At 37.7% G+C, this 20,813-nt stretch overlaps 2 protein-coding genes across 6 annotated transcripts; both read right to left on the minus strand.

Annotated features, from left to right (window-relative positions):
* Positions 1 to 5,858: 5,858 nt before the first annotated feature.
* Positions 5,859 to 8,642, minus strand: LOC128023338 (F-box only protein 36). 2 transcript variants are annotated; one of them, XM_052610652.1, is made up of 4 exons: positions 8,514 to 8,642; positions 6,831 to 6,939; positions 6,529 to 6,701; positions 5,859 to 6,091 (listed from the first exon to the last, which is right to left on the minus strand). In XM_052610652.1, the coding sequence occupies exons 1-4, from the start codon at positions 8,607 to 8,609 to the stop codon at positions 5,873 to 5,875; spliced, it is 597 nt and encodes a 198-aa protein (XP_052466612.1). In that variant the 5' UTR covers positions 8,610 to 8,642; the 3' UTR covers positions 5,859 to 5,872. The 2 variants fall into 2 exon arrangements, with proteins under 2 accessions (XP_052466612.1, XP_052466614.1); XM_052610654.1 differs by lacking the exon at positions 8,514 to 8,642 and adding an exon at positions 7,343 to 7,787.
* A 584-nt stretch (positions 8,643 to 9,226) lies between these two features.
* LOC128027010 (arf-GAP domain and FG repeat-containing protein 1) lies at positions 9,227 to 18,785 on the minus strand. Of its 4 annotated transcripts, none has more exons than XR_008186593.1 (13): positions 18,453 to 18,785; positions 17,350 to 17,443; positions 17,115 to 17,230; positions 16,312 to 16,456; positions 16,034 to 16,190; positions 15,415 to 15,531; positions 14,428 to 14,569; positions 14,238 to 14,314; positions 14,072 to 14,167; positions 13,818 to 13,970; positions 13,467 to 13,555; positions 12,292 to 12,421; positions 9,227 to 10,061 (listed from the first exon to the last, which is right to left on the minus strand). XR_008186593.1 is itself a non-coding variant. In XM_052614335.1 (12 exons), the coding sequence occupies exons 1-12, from the start codon at positions 18,617 to 18,619 to the stop codon at positions 10,002 to 10,004; spliced, it is 1,413 nt and encodes a 470-aa protein (XP_052470295.1). In that variant the 5' UTR covers positions 18,620 to 18,784; the 3' UTR covers positions 9,227 to 10,001. The 4 variants fall into 4 exon arrangements, 2 of the variants coding, with proteins under 2 accessions (XP_052470295.1, XP_052470305.1); XR_008186588.1 differs by having other exon boundaries at positions 12,292 to 12,426; XM_052614335.1 differs by lacking the exon at positions 12,292 to 12,421 and having other exon boundaries at positions 18,453 to 18,784.
* Between the last annotated feature and the right edge of the window lie 2,028 nt (positions 18,786 to 20,813).

Below are 20,813 nucleotides of genomic sequence, written 5' to 3' on the forward strand. Positions count from 1 at the left end.
ATGCGGTATTAAACTGATTGAGATTGAGGAAGCTGTCCTCAGCAAAATGTGCTGCACATAGTTTTACATGTGATTATAATTTTCGGGAACCGAGTTAAACATAAATTGTAACCATTGATCTCTAAGTACAGCGTCCCTGGAAAGCCCAAACAAAGGTGATTGGACTCCGAGGTTAAAATAACAGCATTTCGACGACATGGCGTCAAACACAAAAGGGAAGTCGTGGCTTAATGGTTAGAGAGTTGGACTCGCAATCGAAGGGTTGTGAGTTTGAGTCTCGGGCCGGCAGGAATTGTAGGTGGGGGGAGTGCTTGTACAGTTCTCTCTCCACCTCCACCAATACCACGACTTAGGTGCCCTTGTGTGTGTGTGTGTGCACGCGCACGCGTACTTTGGATGGGTTAAAAGCAGAGCATTATTGGTTTCTTTAATATCCAAACTATAGTGAAAACACTATTAATTAGCACAGTAACAAGATCTGCAGTTTAATACATTAACTTGTAAGCAGAAAACACAAGATACTTCTCTTTTCAATATGAATAAGGCTTTATTAGATAAATCGAAGACATATAAATTAATGTAATACATAAGCACACAGGTGGACTGCATTTGAGCCATGAAATGCTATGTATTTCTATTAAGGCTACAAAGCTTAGTCTGATGTGATGCACCTGGTTTTAAATATGAAGGGAGCCACAGTGTGGAATAGACACAAAGAATAAACACAAATGTGTTGTGACAAGAAGATGCAGGTGTCTGGGTCAAGTCACTACTTACTGTATATGCAACTGTCAACTATGGATCAGTTACAGTCAGAGCATTTAGAGCAACTACAGTATACTAAGTATGAAACCACACTCCTGTACAGGTGTGAAACATTTACAACACAACTCTAGTCCATCAATTAACATCTTCTGAAGTGAAAAGCTGCATGTTCGTAAGTCCATCAAGACATTTGAAACTTTAAATTATTGCTTCTGGCTAAACTACAAGTCCTCTGTATCGGGAGAGAAATATGCACAGATTAAGCTCCATTTATAAGTGAAAACAGTTATAAACAAATATGTTGGTAGATTTTGATGTGAACAGACAACAGAGGATCGTCTTTTTCACTGTAGGAAGTAGTGTTGAAGTCAAATCGAGACTAAGACGAGACCAAGACTTTGAAAGGGATGAGACCAAGTCAAGACCAAAACCAATCACAAATTCAAGCACTCAAATTCATCTGAAATATCCACATTCACTGTCTGAGAATTGTCTTATTTTTAATCGGTAATCACATTTAGAATAATAAGACACTGTATAGAGCTGTTACCAATGAATTGAATACCAACAAAATTCATCTTTGCACTGCACTGAAATTGCATTTGAATTCATACAATTGCTTAATAAATGTTGTTGAGAATTTTTTTTTAGATATAAAATGTTGATATATAAATACGATGGGAAAATAAATGGATACTTTTAAATATGACGCTAAAACCGCCCAGTAAACTGTGGCATAAACACTTATTGGGTGAGTCACAGAATCATTCATTCAGCCGATTCTTTCAAAGCAGCAGATTCAATCAGTAATGAAATGCTGTGTGTCGTTCGGAAAAACATTTTTTATTTTTTATTTTAAAACTTTTTAAATTAAATGTTTTAATTCTGTCTAAAATGTAATTGACTTAACTTTGCAATAGCTATAATGCTTATATTTGTGACACTGGCTTTCTATATTGCTTAATGATATATGTTATAATATAAAAACAAGATCTCATGCAAGTACTTTTTTGCAATCGTATCTTGAATTTTATGGCATTTATAATTTCGGTTAAAAAATGCTTTTTTTTTTTTTTTACAATTTCCCACTAAATTCTGACCTGGCACAACAGGCTCAAGAAATAAACTTAAAAATAAGTTATTGATTGCATTTGTAGCAGAAGTTTTACATCCAATCACATTAAATAAATCAGACAATGTTCCTGCAATTTTGTGATATCCCCACAGTTGTTGTCTTGATTGGTCTTGAAATAAAATTCTTAGACCTTTTAGAGAACAGTTCTGAGTACAAATGGGGTCTTGGGATATCTTTGAGCCTATAAAGTAATCTCTAGATACATTTTGAACTCTTATTCTGATCTGACAATCCATTGTTAAGCAAGAGATGTAATGCTAAATTTCTCTATATCTGTTCTGATGAAGAAACAAACTCATCAACTCATTTTGGATGGCCTGAGGTTGAGTAAATATTTACCAAATAAAATTTTTGTGAACTATTGCTTTAATGATGCGCCCTGTAATGGTTTTTATTGTCAATAGTCAGTTTGTCATGTCAGGCTGATGAGACATAAATATAAACATTTACAATTGATAATCATAATTAGCACCAACAAAACCTTGTTGTGGCCTAGTGGTTAGAGAGTTTGACTCCTAACCCTAGGGTTGTGTGTTCGAGTCTTGGGCCGGCAATACCACGACTAAGGTGCTCTTGAGCAAGGCACTGAACCCCCAACTTCTCCCCGGGGTTCTGCAACATAAATGGCTGCCCACTGCTCCGTGTATGCGTGTGCGCAGACTTTTTGGATGGGTTGAATGCAGAGCACGAATTCTGAGTATGGGTCACCGTACTTGGCTGTATGTCATGTCACTTATGGTTATTTGAAAAGTACTGCTAAAACTCACATCACATGCCTTAGTTACAATGAATATGAGTATTTCCACATTGTTTATAAATCAACAAAATGTTGTTCATGGCAAAGGCTTTGTGGCTATGTACTGACAGTTCAAGGTAATCAAGATTACAATGTGCAGGCATCGGAGGGTTTATGGTTATAAAGTTTTGTTAATTCAGTCACGATCATGTAACCCTGCATTTAAAAGGTAGCACCCCCTGTATAGGCTACTATTAGGGATCATACATTTTATTATATGCAATATAAACATACAATAAAATCAAATACTGTACTCAATAGTATGTCACAGTCTGTCACAAATAAATAATGTCTTAGTGCAAGTTCAAAATAGATTAAGATAAAAAAAAAATATTGTTTAGCAATATGCAGTGTGACAGAAATTTTATCTGAAAGCAGCCATTTACTGGAATTGGAATACAGCGAGAGACTACAGAACTGTGATTAAATGTCTTGTTTTCATTCAGTGACAAAGCAAAAAGGACAAGGAATACAATAGAAAAGTATAAGCTGTAATTAATATACACAGTGCCAAAACGGGAGGATTACAGATGCAAAAGTCAACCTTGAATGCTGCTGTTGTTACTAGATAAAAAAAGATAAAAAAATAGAACAAAACAGCAGCCAGTTATTCTCACAGACAGAAACCGATTAAACAGTTCGGTGTCCATTATCCAGTTACTATTTAGGCCATTAGCTATGATTTTTTTTTTTTTTACTGAATGTCTTTATGACTTCTTGCCATAAAGCTTAAAAACATACTATCTTAGCAGAGTCCTGTTCGAATACATTGCGTCACACAATTATATGCAAATATAATAATTTAATCCTCAGCATTACTTGATCTCTTCTCTTGACCTCCATATTCCATGCAAGCGCTGGACCAGAATGGGGTAGTGGAGTGGCATGCAAATGGACAGACAAGTACTGATGAACATCAGTGTGAGAGTGATCATCAAACCTCGTGCCATCACCACCTGCAGATCGAAGAGGATCCAACAGGTGATTCAAGAGATCAGCCAACGTAAGCAGTGAAAGCTGTGTACGACTGTGCACGTTATGTTAATCTTATCTTAATCATGCGGCTCCCTGGAGACACCCATCACCTTGGACACCTCGCGACTGCCCTTCAGGGGGCCATTTTCTAACTTTGTAGATTCACTTCGAAGCATGGATGAAACGACGACGGTTTCACTCCTACTCAACAGGAATCTACACATTATACATGCACCAGGACACTTTACTTTTACAGACCAGAAACCACGATTTACAGAACCAATGCAAATATACTCTTATTAACTAATAAGATGCACTTCTAGGCTTTGACCACTTTTAATTAAGGTGATGAGATTCTTTGATGGTTCTTAACAGGTTTTGATTTGATTTATGAGTAAACACTGCCATGACTCTCCACTGTCTTGCGCGTGAGCACTCTCTCTCTCTCTCTCTCTCTCTCTCCCTCTCTCTCTCTATCCATGCCTTCGTTTAGTCAGATGTTTTATGTTCCCCTGTAGTGTAGTAAATAAACATCCATATATATTCACACCTGCTCACAGGACGAGGTCACTTTAACGTTCCGGTTTCGTTACATGCTCTGGGAGCCATGTATCAGTAATAAAGTAATTTTTCATGGCCAGAAAAATAATCTTACTTAGAGTCAATAAATAATTATCACGGTCCACCCTGCAGATGAACAAATCATTTTATTGTACTATTAATGCTATAATGCTACAAGTAATTCCTGAAGATGAATGTAGTTATTAATAACCTGTTATGATTAATTATGTACATCTCACTTTGAGCTAATTTGTTACAGAGGGTTCTGATGCAGGCCCTGGTTGTGCCACACTGTCGCTATGATGAGGCAGGTAAAGAGACCAGTGACAATGAAAGCTCCAAAGTGGACAAATGCTTTTACAATCTCCAAAAGCATATAGTTATCAGCTACATTGGAGCTAGTGAACCCTGAAAAAAAAAGACAAAAAAGCCACATAAAAATAATGGAGTTATATGATATCAAAAAAATCAGACAGGCTTTTTATGACAACAATGAGTACAGGAGTGGATGATGAAATTGTGTATGAGTGATGTGTTTTCAACCACATGACCTTAATTAACTCAAGTCTTATTATTTCAAGCATACTCTTATTTAAAATGATCAAGGAGAGCTGAGGTAATAATTTGGCACTTCTCTTTATTTGAGATATGATTGGTGTTGACAGGTTTAATGACAGCTAAAGCTCATTATAGATTTCCATGGTTATATCTCTAATGATTGGAAATGTAATCCTTTACCATCTTTGTGTATCAACAGCTCCGTTGAATCTCATTCAGTTACTGTTACCTACCCTCTTAAAATACATTTTGTAGTTGTCTATCGACCCCCAGGACCACTAGGTAACTTTCTGGATGAATTAGATGTGTTGCTCTCAACCTTTCCTGAGGATGGTAGTCCCGTAGTTATGCTTGGAGATTACAACATCCACCTAAACCTCTCTATCTCTACACCCTGCTTGCCTCTTTTGATCTCAACCGAGTGTCAACTACTGCTACTCACAAATCATGCAACCAACTTGACCTTATTTATAGGCGACACTGCTTTACTGATCATTTTCTGACCCATCTTCTGATAACTACTTCCAGCAGGATAATGCACCATGTCACAAAGCTCGAATAATTTAAAACTGGTTTCTTGCACATGACAATGAGTTCACTGTACTAAAATGGCCCCCACAGTCACCAGATCGCAACCCAATAGAGCATCTCTGGGATGTGGTGGAACGGGAGCTTTGTGCCCTGGATGTGCATCCCTCAAATCTACATCAACTGCAAGATGCTATCCTATTAATATGGGCCAACATTTCTGAAGAATGCTTTCAGCACCTCGTTGATTCAGTGCCACGTAGAATTAAGGCATATCTGAAGGTGAAAGAGGGGTCAAACACAGTATTAGTATGGTGTTCCTAGTAATCCTTTAGGTGAGTGTACACACACACACACACACACACACACACACACCAAAACTGATCCTTTGGCTAAAAAAACTTTTAGATTTGAGCGAATGTAATAGTCTGCCAGATCAGATGTACAACAAAGTCACTGTGCACACTATTTGCAAGAGTGAATCTTGCGAATCAATGCAAGCAAAAATGGTGTCTTAAGTCTTAAAAAAGGCTTAGTAAACAGTCTTCAATCATTTATTCCAAAGGTACTGAAGAGGAACTTGGCTCGTTTCTATCCTCACAGGGCTGATTCTCCTTCTGCTTCCGGCGACTAATCAGCATCTGCAGCTGCAGCTTGTTGGTGAAGAAAACTGTCCTCCAGCCAACCTCCTCAGCTAAAGCCTCCACTGTTGGTGTCACAGAGTCACAGTGCCTCCTCACTGTCTGCTCCCAGAACTCCTCCGAGTTACAAAGCTGCAGAGAACACCCCCCACAACACACAAGTTAACACACAACACAGACACTTCACATGTAACCATTCAAAACACAGAAGCTTCAAAAAGTGATAAGGTAACACTTTAGAATAATAGTCCATTAGTTAATGTTAGTTAACTACTTTAGTTAACATGATCTAACATTAACAAAGATGAATAAATACAGTGATAAATGTATTGTTCATTGTTTGTTCATGTTAATTAATGAATTAACTAACATTAACTAATGGACCATTATTCTAAAGTGTTACCATGATAAGAATTTTTTTGGAATAATATTTTAATAATATAATAATAATATTTCATTTGAAATGTTTTGCTTGAAATGAGTGCTCGAGCTAATTTATTTCAAATAAAAGCCTTTGGTTTTGAAAAAATGATACTTTGAAACTGCAATGGCATGACAGTAGGCCTTACCTCTCTAAACCTACGGCAGGTGCGTGAAACGACTGAAATGTCTTCAAGGTCCAGATGTGACATGATGTTGAAAAGTAAAGCATTGGGGAGACGGACAATGTAATCATAAAGGCCCTGGCATAAATTTTTGGAGTACTGCAAGATGTGAGGACCAAATACCACAGCCACTTGATCTGGACGAGACAGATCAGTTTGTTCATTGAATAAGCAAAAGTCTACATTAGGAGACGTATCCTAAAAATATGAAGTCTGGTAAAGTAAGAAGCAGAATTATTTATACTAATAGTGACTGAATAACTCACTTTGCAGACGACTGTCTTCTAAAAAGTCTTGATGTGATTGGCTCAGTTGTCCTGGTGGTGTGTTCTTGCAGTCTGATCTCAAAGATATCTTCCACCAGCTCCATATGACCTGAATTGAAGGATGCTTATAATGAAGCCCACAATAAAGATCTGAAAGCTCTTCTCCAGATCATATCCTTTAGGTTCTTCAGTAGAAATCAACAGTGTCCTTATGTAAAATATCTGTAATATACTGTATTTCAACATTTACATTTTAGTGTGATCATTAAAGCTACACTGTAAAAAAATAATCTGTAAAATATATGGTAAAAAAAACGGAAGCTGCGGTTGCCAGAATTATACCGTAAAAATATGGTAACACCGTTTTAGGTTTAACAGTTTTATAGCATAAAAAATAAGGTAGTATCATTTTAGGTTTAACGGTTTACCTTAAATTTACAGTTTAATACTGTAATTTAACTGACATAATATAAATATAACAACTTATTGAAGTAATGAAATCTTTTTTGCACCTTTGTTATACACTGGTAACCATCAAAGACAGGTGGTGATGAAAAAGTCACGTGATGAAACAAAGGAAGGTGCACCATGTCATTCACATAGACAGTAAATGAAATGGACACAGCGACCCCATTGGAACTCAATTGAGACAAGTGAAGCCCATTTTTAGCGTTTTTAGCACTTCCGTTTCTGACGCGCAGACTCAAACGAAGCTTGACGACTTCAGCAACCTGTCTGACAGATGTAAATCTTCTAAGTGGCTGTGCGTGCAAACTGTCATCGTTAATCTTGCAGAGACGGTTTGCTTGAGCGGGGAGATCTTTGGCGTGAGTGAGCAGGAGTAGGTATTCTGATTAATTATTTTGTATAGTATTTTAAAATGTAACGCCAGTACGCCATATTAAGTTAATTGCCTGCGAGCTTCTCCTGTCTGTACGGTAATGCGACAGAGAGTCGAGTGGTTATGACGCAATCGTTAGCCTATTTTTTTTTACAAAAACTGTTTATACGGGGCCATAATGTAACATAGAAGGTAATGGAGCCCTTTATACATTGTCGTGTTTCTTTAGAAATAAATGATGGACAAACGGAGTCTTTATACATGCCTCAGATGTAAAGTTATTCGCTGTCAAAGTGACGCCAAAATGAATGGGAGTCAATGGGAATGCTAACGCAAGTGAAGTGGTCATTCACACAAGCACTATAAACACCATCATGGTAAGACTCATTAAACTGAAATATGCAATAAACATTAATTTAATATCATTATATGTAACATACAGCCCTAATAAACATAACAGATAAGAAAAAAAAATAATAAGAAGAAACATAGTTATTTTAAAGAAAAAATATCAAATTCAAACAAAATTTGAACGCAGAGAATTTAACAGGTTTGTACAGTAACGTTATTGTTAGCATTTTCAGTTTTGTACCGTTAAAATCACGGTCATTTTTTAAAGTGTAACGTTAGTTTCATTAAAGTCTCTGAAGAAGACACAAATTTGTTCATCTCATACTCTTTAATTTCATTCTCTACCAACCAATTTGGTAACAACTGTGACTTCAATTTAGCGTTGCGTTTGGAAGGTCTAGAAGAAGTTCATGTAAGTTACTGTAGCTTCTGCAAGAGTAACTTGTGTTAACTATTAATAATAATAATTTAAAAAACTCGACTCGACAAACCTGAGATTTTGTTATCGCAAAGTGGAAATAGTCCTTCGTAGGTGCAGGACCCTGTCCGCTGATGTCAAACAGAGTTTCTCCCAGTAAACTCGCCATTCCCGGATACCGTTACCGCTGACGCGTTACCAGGACAACAGACTCCACACCGACAGCGTGCGTCATCTCGAGAGGGAACGATCAGACAGTGTGATGTCATACTCATCCTCTACATTTCACATTCAGTTAATAACTGTATGGTGTTGCTATTTATTAGATGAACGGCACGCTTTTCGTTGTATTAGATTAATAGAAGTGTCTTCACTAATGTGCTAAAGAGTTGGTCGCTTTCGGAAACACGATTTTTAGCCTCGCTTATTTCAGTCAATCGTCTGGCAATCTGAAAAAATTATGTAGTATGTTATAGCAGCTAATGGGTTCTGCTTATGGATCAAAGCATAGACTGCATAAAAACATTGGTCAAAGTCATACCACTTAGTCTTATCATAGTAAAGCATCTGAATAATTGTGCAATGCAACATTTTTTATTATATATTTTATAATAAAAATAATAACAGTAATATTTGGTAATATCATTACAATTGAACATTTCCATTTTCATTTTTTATATATTTGAAAACGTAATTTATTCCTGATGGGAAAAGCTGAATTTTTAGCAGCCATCACTTCAGTCTTCAATTAAGCAAAAGACAAAAAAACAAACACAGACACATGTACACAGTAGTTAAAAATCATTTAATATTTTATACATATATTTATATATGTACACATTAACCGTATACCTGTAAAGGTAACTTTTGATGTGGTCAAAAATCCATTGACGGAGAACACTACAGGTCACACCTGCCAGTTTCCCAAGGTGCAGCTATAGAGAACCCGAGGGGAAATCATAGTAAAGTGAACTCTTCCACTTACATCTACTCAGTCCTTTTGTGCTGTAGACACCTGCTTCATCTACATAGCCACTTGTGCTGAACTCCTCTGCCCTCACAATATGCGTCAGGTTTCAATCCAAACCATGTTTTCTTACCTTCTTGAGGTGATTAGTGGCATCTATTCCTCACAACGTGTTTTCGCCTAAACAGAATGAAACGTTTCTGCTAGAGCAGGTGCTAAGGACAAACTGAAGTTGTTTGTACAGCTAATCGCAGCATCCCTAGACCCCACTGTGTTCTGCTGGTCTCGGTTTGTGAATAGCATGTTTTTAAAAGGATTACAAATGCTGATATGCACAAGGAGCTCACTTTCTAGGCATAACACATTGCTTATTGAGTTGAAGGCATAAATGATGAGGGACAATTGTGGCTCTTTGTCCTGTATACACGGATGGGTGGGGAGGACCGTCGCCTGCTTATCCACAGCTCTTTCTCTAATGTCGAAGACTCAGTGCAGTAAATACAGAATCAGAATACTTTCAGATTCTTGAAGACAATTGTTTAGAGCATTGGTGATGCGGAATGTGTGCATGATGCTGCTGAGATAAAAAGCGCTTTAAAGAAAGGGGTTTGTGGAGGAACCTCCTGTGGGGTACTGTCCCGCTGGGCCTCCACCCTGAAGAGAAGACAAGACAAGACAATATAATGTATCCATCCATAATTCACATTAGAAGTACCATTACTTTTCAAAGGTAATATTCAATTATTTTAAGACAATTCTACCTGGCTAGGATCCTAATGGACTGCCATTAACACATTAAAGGTGCATTCAGCAGTTTAAGTGCCAACTTAAAATGTTTATATATATATATATATATATATATATATACAGTATTGTTCAAAATAATAGCAGTACAATGTGACTAACCAGAATAATCAAGGTTTTTAGTATATTTTTTATTGCTACGTGGCAAACAAGTTACCAGTAGGTTCAGTAGATTGTCAGAAAACAAACAAGACCCAGCATTCATGATATGCACGCTCTTAAGGCTGTGCAATTGGGCAATTAGTTGAAAGGGGTGTGTTCAAAAAAATAGCAGTGTCTACCTTTGACTGTACAAACTCAAAACTATTTTGTACAAACTTTTTTTTTTCTGGGATTTAGCAATCCTGTGAATCACTAAACTAATATTTAGTTGTATGACCACAGTTTTTTAAAACTGCTTGACATCTGTGTGGCATGGAGTCAACCAACTTGTGGCACCTCTCAGCTGTTATTCCACTCCATGATTCTTTAACAACATTCCACAATTCATTCACATTTCTTGGTTTTGCTTCAGAAACAGCATTTTTGATATCACCCCACAAGTTCTCAATTGGATTAAGGTCTGGAGATTGGGCTGGCCACTCCATAACATTAATTTTGTTGGTTTGGAACCAAGACTTTGCCCGTTTACTAGTGTGTTTTGGGTCATTGTCTTGTTGAAACAACCATTTCAAGGGCATGTCCTCTTCAGCATAGGGCAACATGACCTCTTCAAGTATTTTAACATATGCAAACTGATCCATGATCCCTGGTATGCGATAAATAGGCCCAACACCATAGTAGGAGAAACATGCCCATATCATGATGCTTGCACCTCCATGCTTCACTGTCTTCACTGTGTACTGTGGCTTGAATTCAGAGTTTGGGGGTCGTCTCACAAACTGCCTGTGGCCCTTGGACCCAAAAAGAACAATTTTACTCTCATCAGTCCACAAAATGTTCCTCCATTTCTCTTTAGGCCAGTTGATGTGTTCTTTGGCAAATTGTAACCTCTTCTGCACATGCCTTTTTTTTAACAGAGGGACTTTGCGGGGGATTATTGAAAATAGATTAGCTTCACACAGACGTCTTCTAACTGTCACAGTACTTACAGGTAACTCCAGACTGTCTTTGATCATCCTGGAGGTGATCATTGGCTGAGCCTTTGCCATTCTGGTTATTCTTCTATCCATTTTGATGGTTGTCTTCCGTTTTCTTCCACGTCTCTCTGGTTTTGCTCTCCATTTTAAGGCATTGGAGATCATTTTAGCTGAACAGCCTATCATTTTTTGCACCTCTTTATAGGTTTTCCCCTCTCTAATCAACTTTTTAATCAAAGTACGCTGTTCTTCTGAACAATGTCTTGAACGACCCATTTTCCTCAGCTTTCAAATGCATGTTCAACAAGTGTTGGCTTCATCCTTAAATAGGGGCCACCTGATTCACACCTGTTTCTTCACAAAATTGATGACCTCAGTGATTGAATGCCACACTGCTATTTTTTTGAACACACCCCTTTCAACTAATTCAACTAATTGCCCAATTGCACAGCCTTAAGAGCGTGCATATCATGAATGCTGGGTCTCATTTGTTTTCTGAGAATCTACTGAACCTACTGGTAACTTGTTTGCCACGTAGCAATAAAAAATATACGAAAAACCTTGATTATTCTGGTTAGTCACATTGTACTGCTATTATTTTGAACAATACTGTATATAGATATATATATAGATATATATATATATATATAAATAATTTTTTTTTTTATTATTATTGTGTTAACCAAACTATTCAAATCACACTTCACAAAAACACAATTTATTTCTGAATGTGCAAAACTTTTTGTTGTATTCATGATGGTTTTCTATAATTATTTTAATTGTTATAGGGCTGCCACTAATTATTTGAATCTGTTTATTATGTTATCTGTTTTATGTCTTTGATTAATCGAATTTAAAAAAAGCAACATTTCATTGTCTGTATTTTAGCAATACCAAATGTTATCCGTCAAACAATGTGCAAATTGCAGGACAAATTAAAAAACAGATATTGGGGAACATTGTACTATGCATTATGTGTAAAAAAGTGTTAAAATACATACCACAGTTGCTTCTCTTTTGCTCGTCAAGTGAGAGTATTAATTATTGTGTAGACTGCACTCTAAAGCTCACTAGTATCAGTGTCATTTACATAAAACTCAGAGATGATCAAGAGATGGCACGATTCGATATCTGTACTTAAAATACAAAAAACAAAGATTATGATGCTAGCAAGAATCACTGCTTCTACTGAATGCACCTTTAATAATTGTGGAATGTGGGACTCAAGAGTTTGACTAAGGCTGATGAGACCTTTTGAGCAATGTTGCTTGGGCACTTTCCCATTGAGAATGGGTAACAAATGTCTATCTGAATACTTCAGATCGGTCGTGGGCCCCATCTGGTTTCCCGGTAACATTGCTCAAAAGTTGCCCCATGTATCATCAGCATAATTTTTTCAGCAACACAAATGGCAATTCACTTAAAACTTACTTTGGAGTTACTTTTTTAGATAACACTGTTACAGTGTTGCACAATTTCTTATTAATAGGTTAGTAGAATGTAGACAGCAAAGTAGAAGTGAGAGGGGGAGTGGAATCTGTGGTGCAATTTGCTTTATTTATATACATGCCTAAATGAGCTAAGACAGAAATGCTCTTTATTCAAATCAACTGCTCCATGCAAACTAGTAACACTAAGCAACACTAGGTAAACAATGATTGGCTATGATGTTTCATTTATCATGGGGCCGGGGACCAACAAGGGGGCAACAGGATAACTTAAAATTTGAATATGTCAATCAACCCAGCCAATCAGGTTTTCTGTCAAAAATGCAACCTAAGGATCAAATGTATCATTTTATCTTTTTGGTCCGCTCCAAACGAACCAAGAGAACCGAACTACAAGTGTGAGCACATCCTTAAATATGTTTCTATTATCAAAACTAATAAAACTTTTTATTTTTTCACATTTTCCTCCCTCGGTAATAGTAATTGTTTTTTTTAACCGTTCTTAAAATTTCTGGAATGACAAACACATCAACTTCCATGTTAATAAAAAAAAGTTGGAAAACTAGCAGCTTTGTGATGATCACAGCTCATATGACAGAGGAAAACATTCCTTTATATTGGGAAGCCTTTGAATGTCTTGGTGTCTAAAAGGTTGAGAAGCAATGTTTCGAAAAAATGAATAAAGAATATTGAATATTGAATTAATTCACAGCCATTGGATCGCTTACCATGAATGGGTTGCTGGAGATGCCAGGTCCTGTGACCACCTGCCCATAGTTGCCCATAGGTTTGGTCTGTCCATAGGCTGGAAACCCCCCTGAGGAAGACCATAGAAGAAGAACGGACACGGTGCTAGTGCATTACACTGACCGACATTAAAAACTGACCTTAAGGCTAAAGAACTGAACATGATACTCCAACTCATGCAACACCAAAGCACAAAAACAAAATGAGTTGATGATTAATACAATACAAACACAGCCTCTCATAACTTATCAGAGTATATATAAAAAAAGGCATAAGCCACTGGGGTTTTAGGCCACCTCACACTCAAATAAATAAAAATAATTCTCACATACCATTGGGCTGTTGGTGGTAGGCTGCAGGTGGGGGAAATGGACCTTGGCCAGGGAATTGCTGCTGGAAGGTCCCACTAAAACTGGTTGGCAGGCAATAACTGGTTGAATTCCCAAAGCCAGCAGGCATGCTCATGGAGCCAGTGCCAAATGAGGCTAAAGTAAATAAAAGGAGACCAGAGGAGGAGTAGTACGTTTCATCTGCTTATTCCTTTATTGGGCACACACATAACGGTCGGTAATAATTCAGGTTTTACCTGAAGCTGCTGCTCTTCCATTGGTTTGGAATGGATTTGTAGACATGGGCTCCTGAACCATCCCAGCAGCCACAAATGGGTTTGTGGAGGGGGCAGCTGCACAATGAAATTAGTTTAGTCCAATTTAAATATAAATGTAAAAAAAAAAGAATCTTAAAAGCTCCACCTGCAAAACCCTGTTGCATGTTGGGTAGTACTGGCTGAGCTGGAGGTGCAGCAGCTCCTGGGACACCTCCAAACACACTTTGGCAGTGCATGCAACACACACACACACCAAGATATACATGAGCACACAAAAATATTAAAGCATGAAAGCAAGGTGATTGTGCTTTTTATATAACACAGTAATCTCTCACCCTTGTACACTTCCACTTGTAGTGGTTGAACTGAGGGCACTGTCAAGCTCGGCCAGAGCAGCGTAACGGTCCTCTGCTGATAAACTGCTCTGAGGCGGCGCAGGAGCCATACTGGGTAGTGGCGAGACCGACATGCCTCCACCTGAATCGCAAAAATTAATTATGGCTTAAATGTATAATAATTTATTCAATTCTTATTGCATTAACAAATGCATAGCTGTCAACAACAACAAAAATACAACAAAAATAAGGCGGGAAATTATGAAAAGGAGAAATCATCTGGTCACTGTAAACTAAAACTATTCAATATTACAAAAAAAAAAAAAACGTAAAAACTTCCACGAATCACCATATGACATTTTACAACCTGAACTAACCGTGCCTCGTCACACAATCGAGGAAATCTGCAGGAGTCCTTTCTGGGATATATTTTCATGTTGTATGCTTCATTTATGTTAATCAATTTATGTCTTATCTTTATATTTTGTTCACACCATATAACTTTTGGCTCTAACGAAAGTTTTTTTTAATATTAATATGTGGTTTTAATTATTTTCTTTGTTCCCCAGGAGTAAACATGGTCAAACTACTTAATAATGTCTTCAAGACTATTATTATTATTATTATTATTTATTCATAATCCTATCAAGACAGCTGTATCACCCAGACATTTCTGACTTTAAGCCTCCAGAATAAATTTTGATTCAGAAATTAAAACATGCTCATTAGAGAAAAGGTGTTTGAAGTCACTGTATGAACTGGATTTTTTATGTATTTTTAAATAAATCAATAGATGCAAACTAAAATAAAGAGTCAATTCAATGACCTTCCTTAATGACCAGCACAGTACTGTTAAAGTAAGCTAACAGCAACAACACAGCACAGGGGTGACATTTAACCGATTATATACTGTAACAGCCATGAATGGAAATGGAAATACACGTGAGCATAAAACACAATGGATCAAGATGGGGCAAGATGTGGTACCTGTGTGGGCTTGTTGAAGGGAAGGCTTTGAGCGGGGTGATGTGCCAAAATGTGACGATACACTGGCATTTCCAAAGGAATCAAAGTTTGCAAAGTCTGTGGTGGCATTATTTTGTGCTACAGATGGCACAAAATACATTAATGAACAGGACTGATGAGGTAAAAAAAAAAAAGAAAAGTAAAGGGACAGTGCGAAATCATGAGCTGACTGACATCATGTACAGATTGTTGTAGAATAGGATAGCTGACATGATCAATTATAGGGAATGTTCGCCTGAAAATGAAAAGTCTGTCTTCATTTACCCACCCTCAGGTCACTTTTCAAGTGTGGGGTTCAAAACAACATCAGATCCGCTAAACTTTCATCATATCGACAAAACCCTGTTACACAGAAGCTAGCAAGCCATTCAGGTTTGGAACAACATGAGGGTGAGCAAATGATGACAATATCCATTTTTTGGTGAACTATCCCTTTAAGCGAATGACCAAAAGCAACCTATGATTAATAGTGCTGGAACTTTTAACTTAAGGAACTCGTGACCAGCTACAGCATCTAAACACTCTCTTCACCTTATACATAAATTGGAGCTGTCAATCTATTACAAATTTTAATGGTTACCTGAGGGCCTGTTAAAATTTGCAAAATTAGCAAAGTTTGAGGAGCTGGCCGTTTGAGCTTGGGGGCCAGCAAAAATATCTCCACCCAAGTCAGAGAGGAGGTCAAACTTCTTCTCCTGGCCTGAAGGCTGGACCTGAACACGACCGGTCACCGGGGACTGAGAGAGAAACGTGGGGAAGTCATGAAAAGAAAAACAGGACACAACCTGGTTTTGAGGAGAAGAACTAGCGGTGTTGTGGCTCCAAATGAAAGTACGAGCGTGTAGGTGCTTGTGTTACCTGGTTGGATGGAGTCTTGTTAAGATGTAGGGTTTTGAGCGGTTGGGGAAGGACCTCTGGGGTGCTGCTGGTACTGCTAGCCGATGAACCAGATATTGAGGCCTGCACAGAGGCAATCACCTTGGCTTGATCTGGAGGAACATACCTGCAGACGATGGTGGCACAAATACAGAGCTGTCAATTTGTAAGCCAACCTGGAAGGCTTATTTGCCATGGTCTCCCTGGGGATTTCTAACGAGTTTTTAGAATAGAGGTGCTGATTTGGCAACTTCTGTAAACAAGTGTGCGATTTATATTTTTAAGGAAAACTTCTGATGAATAGAAAGTTCAAATGTGATTTGGAACAGAAATATTTTGTAACATTATAAATGTCTTTTTATTGTCACGTTTTTATCAATGTAATGTAACCAAACACTTACTAAACCATGGATGGGAATTCGTCTATTTACAGCTTGTCTTTATTGTAAATTGATTTTCATTATTATGTTTAATTTACTGTTAAAGTAATTAACAGTAAATCAGCAAATGAGTCAATATTTTATATTTTTATATGCCTTTATTGGGACAGGACAGTACTAGTACAATTTCCTGATTCCACTGGGAATGTCAGGATTTATTTGAGAACCTCTGTATGAAAATGTACAGCTTTAAAGCATTACATTAATAATGCAAACTGAAATGATGAAACTGAGAGATCGCATAAGAATTTGCATCATCAGTCATGTGTACAAAGCAAAACAGAAATATGCTGCTCAGAAACAAACAGTAAAAAAGGAGAGCGGATCTGACCAAAGACTCCTTACCATCTTTTCTTTTCATATTTCTCCTGAAGAAACTCTTTGACTTTCTGAGGTTCACGGAAATCTGGGACCACGGAGCTCTTGTCATCATACAACCCCAGCCAAATGTGTTTGCAGACCTGAGCGCGCACACACAAACACACACACACGCACACACACACACAAAGAGTGACTACTCAAAGAAACTTCAGCATGTGTGCATATCATAATGTGCCCATTGTTTTGAAGCATGTAGTACCTCATTGCTGTGTTTTTGTAGGAACTCGATTTCCTGTTGGGTGAAAGTTGTCATAGAGATGGACTTCACTCTGTGTGGAGGGTTGAGGCCTCGTCTGGGGTACAGATCAAACGACATAAACATCAGATTGGTCATGGCACAGACAATAATAAATTTCGTATTGTACGTTATTAGTGGTGCTTATATTTATTATTCTTCTAGACAAACTCTATTTGCACTTTAGGCACAAATGATACCTCAAAACATATGCTTTATTTGAAGAAAGATGCGTTGTGACTTTTCTATCTAAAATTTAAATAATACAAATTATAATATGTAAAGTACATTTCAAATCATTTTAATTATAAATAAATAATTTCTTTAAAAAATGGGAGAAAAAAAAAACCTTTGGATTGAAAAGCGCCAAGAAGCCAAGTACAGTCTCGCAGCCAGGAGGACACCATAAAAACAATGTATCAACATACCAAGGCTGTATAAATTAACCATGAGGGTGGTCTCTTTTGACTCAAGTGGTGTACTTAAGCACCATTAAGATTCCTAAGGCTCTGTTTGAGGTCACTGGAGCACTAAAGCCATTTGGGGGCCCCTGGAGGCCCTTGTAGCCGGGTCCCTGTCATGTTGGCTCTTCTGACTAGCCAGTGAATTAAGAGCCCATGTGCTCTGTCAGGGGCCCCAAACTCAGCACCACAACATCATTCAGACATCTTCATGTGGCATTGCCTGTAAGTTCAAAAGCACTCACATTTTCTTCAGTTCTTCTAGTTATGAACATCATCTCTGCATAAGCAGCTGTAATCTTTAAACATGGGCGTTTCACACGTTGATACAATACTTTAACAACAAACTCACAACTAGCACAAACGTCTTATTTATTAGGAGCATGCCTTATTTGAAAAGATCGGCTGCTCTGGCCCTGAATCTTGTGCTCTTTTTGTGAAAGTTGATGTTGTGATGAAGATGATGATGATAAAAAGACAGCTGGGACACACTCTGCAGATGATCTCTGAGGGGTTGTTAGGCGTCTGCCCGAACAGACGCTTGATGGAAAACAAGTAGTTCATACAACATCTGTGAGAATATGAGGGGCCTCGTTAAAAACTTACAGTATCCCGGAACAGGTGGTGCACACAAACGAGCCCACTGTCATGTTGGCGTAGGTCGGGCCGCGCTGATCGCAGTCAAAGCATTTCCTATTGGGAGGAAGACTGGTCATCTCCCGGAGCATCTTCAGGTGTTTCTCCTCCTGTTTTCGCTTGGCACTCGCCGCCATCACGAAATAACAGAACTGTCGAGTCTAGGGCAGGTGGAGCCGTGAGTTATTGGTAAATCTACTGCATAAACACGCCAGGCAGTGCTGGAAAATCGTTCCACATAAGACAACTAGGAATAGCCATACACGTCCAGTTCTTCTCTGGACTGATGTGGGTCGTTAGAGACACAACACTGCCACCTGCTGCAGCGGAGAGACACGCCTCTACTGGTGCGTGGTCAAAAAAAAAAACAGTTGAAAACTCTTCAAATTAATAAGTGTCTTATGGTGATAGTAAGGTTCTAAATGACTGCCATGCTATTTACAAGATAGGTCTACTCAAATGTAATTTAAAGAACAATTAAACTAAGGGAGAAGCCTGGTTTCTTGTCTGACATTTACTTTCTATGGATAGTTCCTTGGTACATTGTGCATGTAATCCACACAAATAAATACGAATATAAAGCACAAACTGTTTCTGACCCAACAAGAGTAAGTTGATTAATGAGTAGCCTATGTGAATGAGTGAGTAACTCAGTGATTATTAAGTGAATGTTATTTGTTGTTTCTATGGTTGTACAGTGGCGGCTCCAGACAATTTTGATTGGGGGGGCAATGGGGGGGGTCCTGGTCTTTTCAAGGGGGGTCTCATGAAAACCAACAAAAAATACAGTGGACATGGCTAATAACTGCATATTTCTGCTACTAAACAACAAAAACACCTTTGCAATGTAAACAAATGACAGGCTACATTTGTTATTCATATCCTTCACACTGCACTTTCATGTCAGGTATATTATGCATTTTTATTGACATTGATATTTTTACATTTATTTCTAGATAGATATTATTGAGTTTACAGGCTAAAGTGGTCTTGCTGTTGTAAACACTGTTGCTTTTGTAGAAAAAATATTTGCATCACATTTAAAATATAATTATATTTTAATTCATTTCTGAATTGTTTTTATTTTTATAATGATAATTCAGAGAATGAGAAAATCTGAATAAGCCTTACCAGTGTTGTGATAATTATTTTTACGTGTTAAAAATAAATAAGTACTGTAATATAATAAAAGTTTATTCAAATAACATAAAAAAGACCAGACCCCTCGATGCCTGTGAAACTTTTCTCCCTCAAACAGCACGCTAGTGTTACTTCTACACTACAGGCTACACACAGCAATATAAACAACGTATCTGCATGTTCTCACATCACATCGTTCTTGTAAAATAATAATAAGTAAATAAACACCAAAATCACTTCGCTGAGAATGAAACACCACTTACCAGCTGCCACGATGTTGAAAATATCCTCTAGCAATTAAAAAATGCGCCTGCAGCATGAGGAATCTTCCCGGTTGGATGAGGTCGTAGTCAGGTGAACAGTTATCATGTTGGTCATTTTATTTACGGCTAAATTATTATTAATAAATTGTACTAATATTATGATTGGGCGTGGGCAGGCATTCACAAAAGTTTATGTTATTACAAAAAAAAATTGAGGAAATTTTGCTTTGACAAAAGGGCACTTAAGGGGCAAAGGAGCAGGTGCTCAAGTGAACCGGTTCTTTCGGACAATTCGATCAAATAAACCAGTTGAAAAAAAAAAATGGTTCACCGGTTCTTTTGCGCTCGATGTAATGCCGTCATTGGCGATGATTGCCCTTCATTCAAGCCTTTGGTTTACCCGCGCTTATAACATTAGCACAGAATCAGTTCAGAATCAATCACCAAAAGAATCAGTTCGGTTCAGATGCGCTCTGTGTCAGTCTGCTTCACGCTGAATCACGCATGCGCAGTTATCATCAGCTCATCGGTTCTCGAATCCCGACAGAAACGGTTCTCGGTTCAGTGTATGAATAAATGTCGAAATAATTATTATTTATTATTGTTCTGCGTAGTTTGAAGAGAAACATTTTTGGATCTTTATCCCGAATATATATATTTTTTAATCAGGAAGAGGCTGGGGGGTCAAATGGGGGGTCAAGGCATTTTTTGGCAGGGTCTTGAGACCCCCCAAGACCCCCCCTGGCGCCGCCGGTGTGGTTGTACAATGAGCTGTTTTTGAATGGTTTGAATATTTAAAGTTGTTCAGCATTTTAGAGATTAACCATTTCTAGCTTGAATGCTTAAAATCATAATTGTTCAGTGACTGAAGACCTGTGTGGGCTATTTAGCTCTAATGTTCTTCAAGGAAGCAGTATTATCGGTCATG

The sequence above is a fragment of the Carassius gibelio genome, chromosome A2, assembly GCF_023724105.1.
Source record: "Carassius gibelio isolate Cgi1373 ecotype wild population from Czech Republic chromosome A2, carGib1.2-hapl.c, whole genome shotgun sequence".
Lineage (NCBI taxonomy): Eukaryota > Metazoa > Chordata > Actinopteri > Cypriniformes > Cyprinidae > Carassius > Carassius gibelio.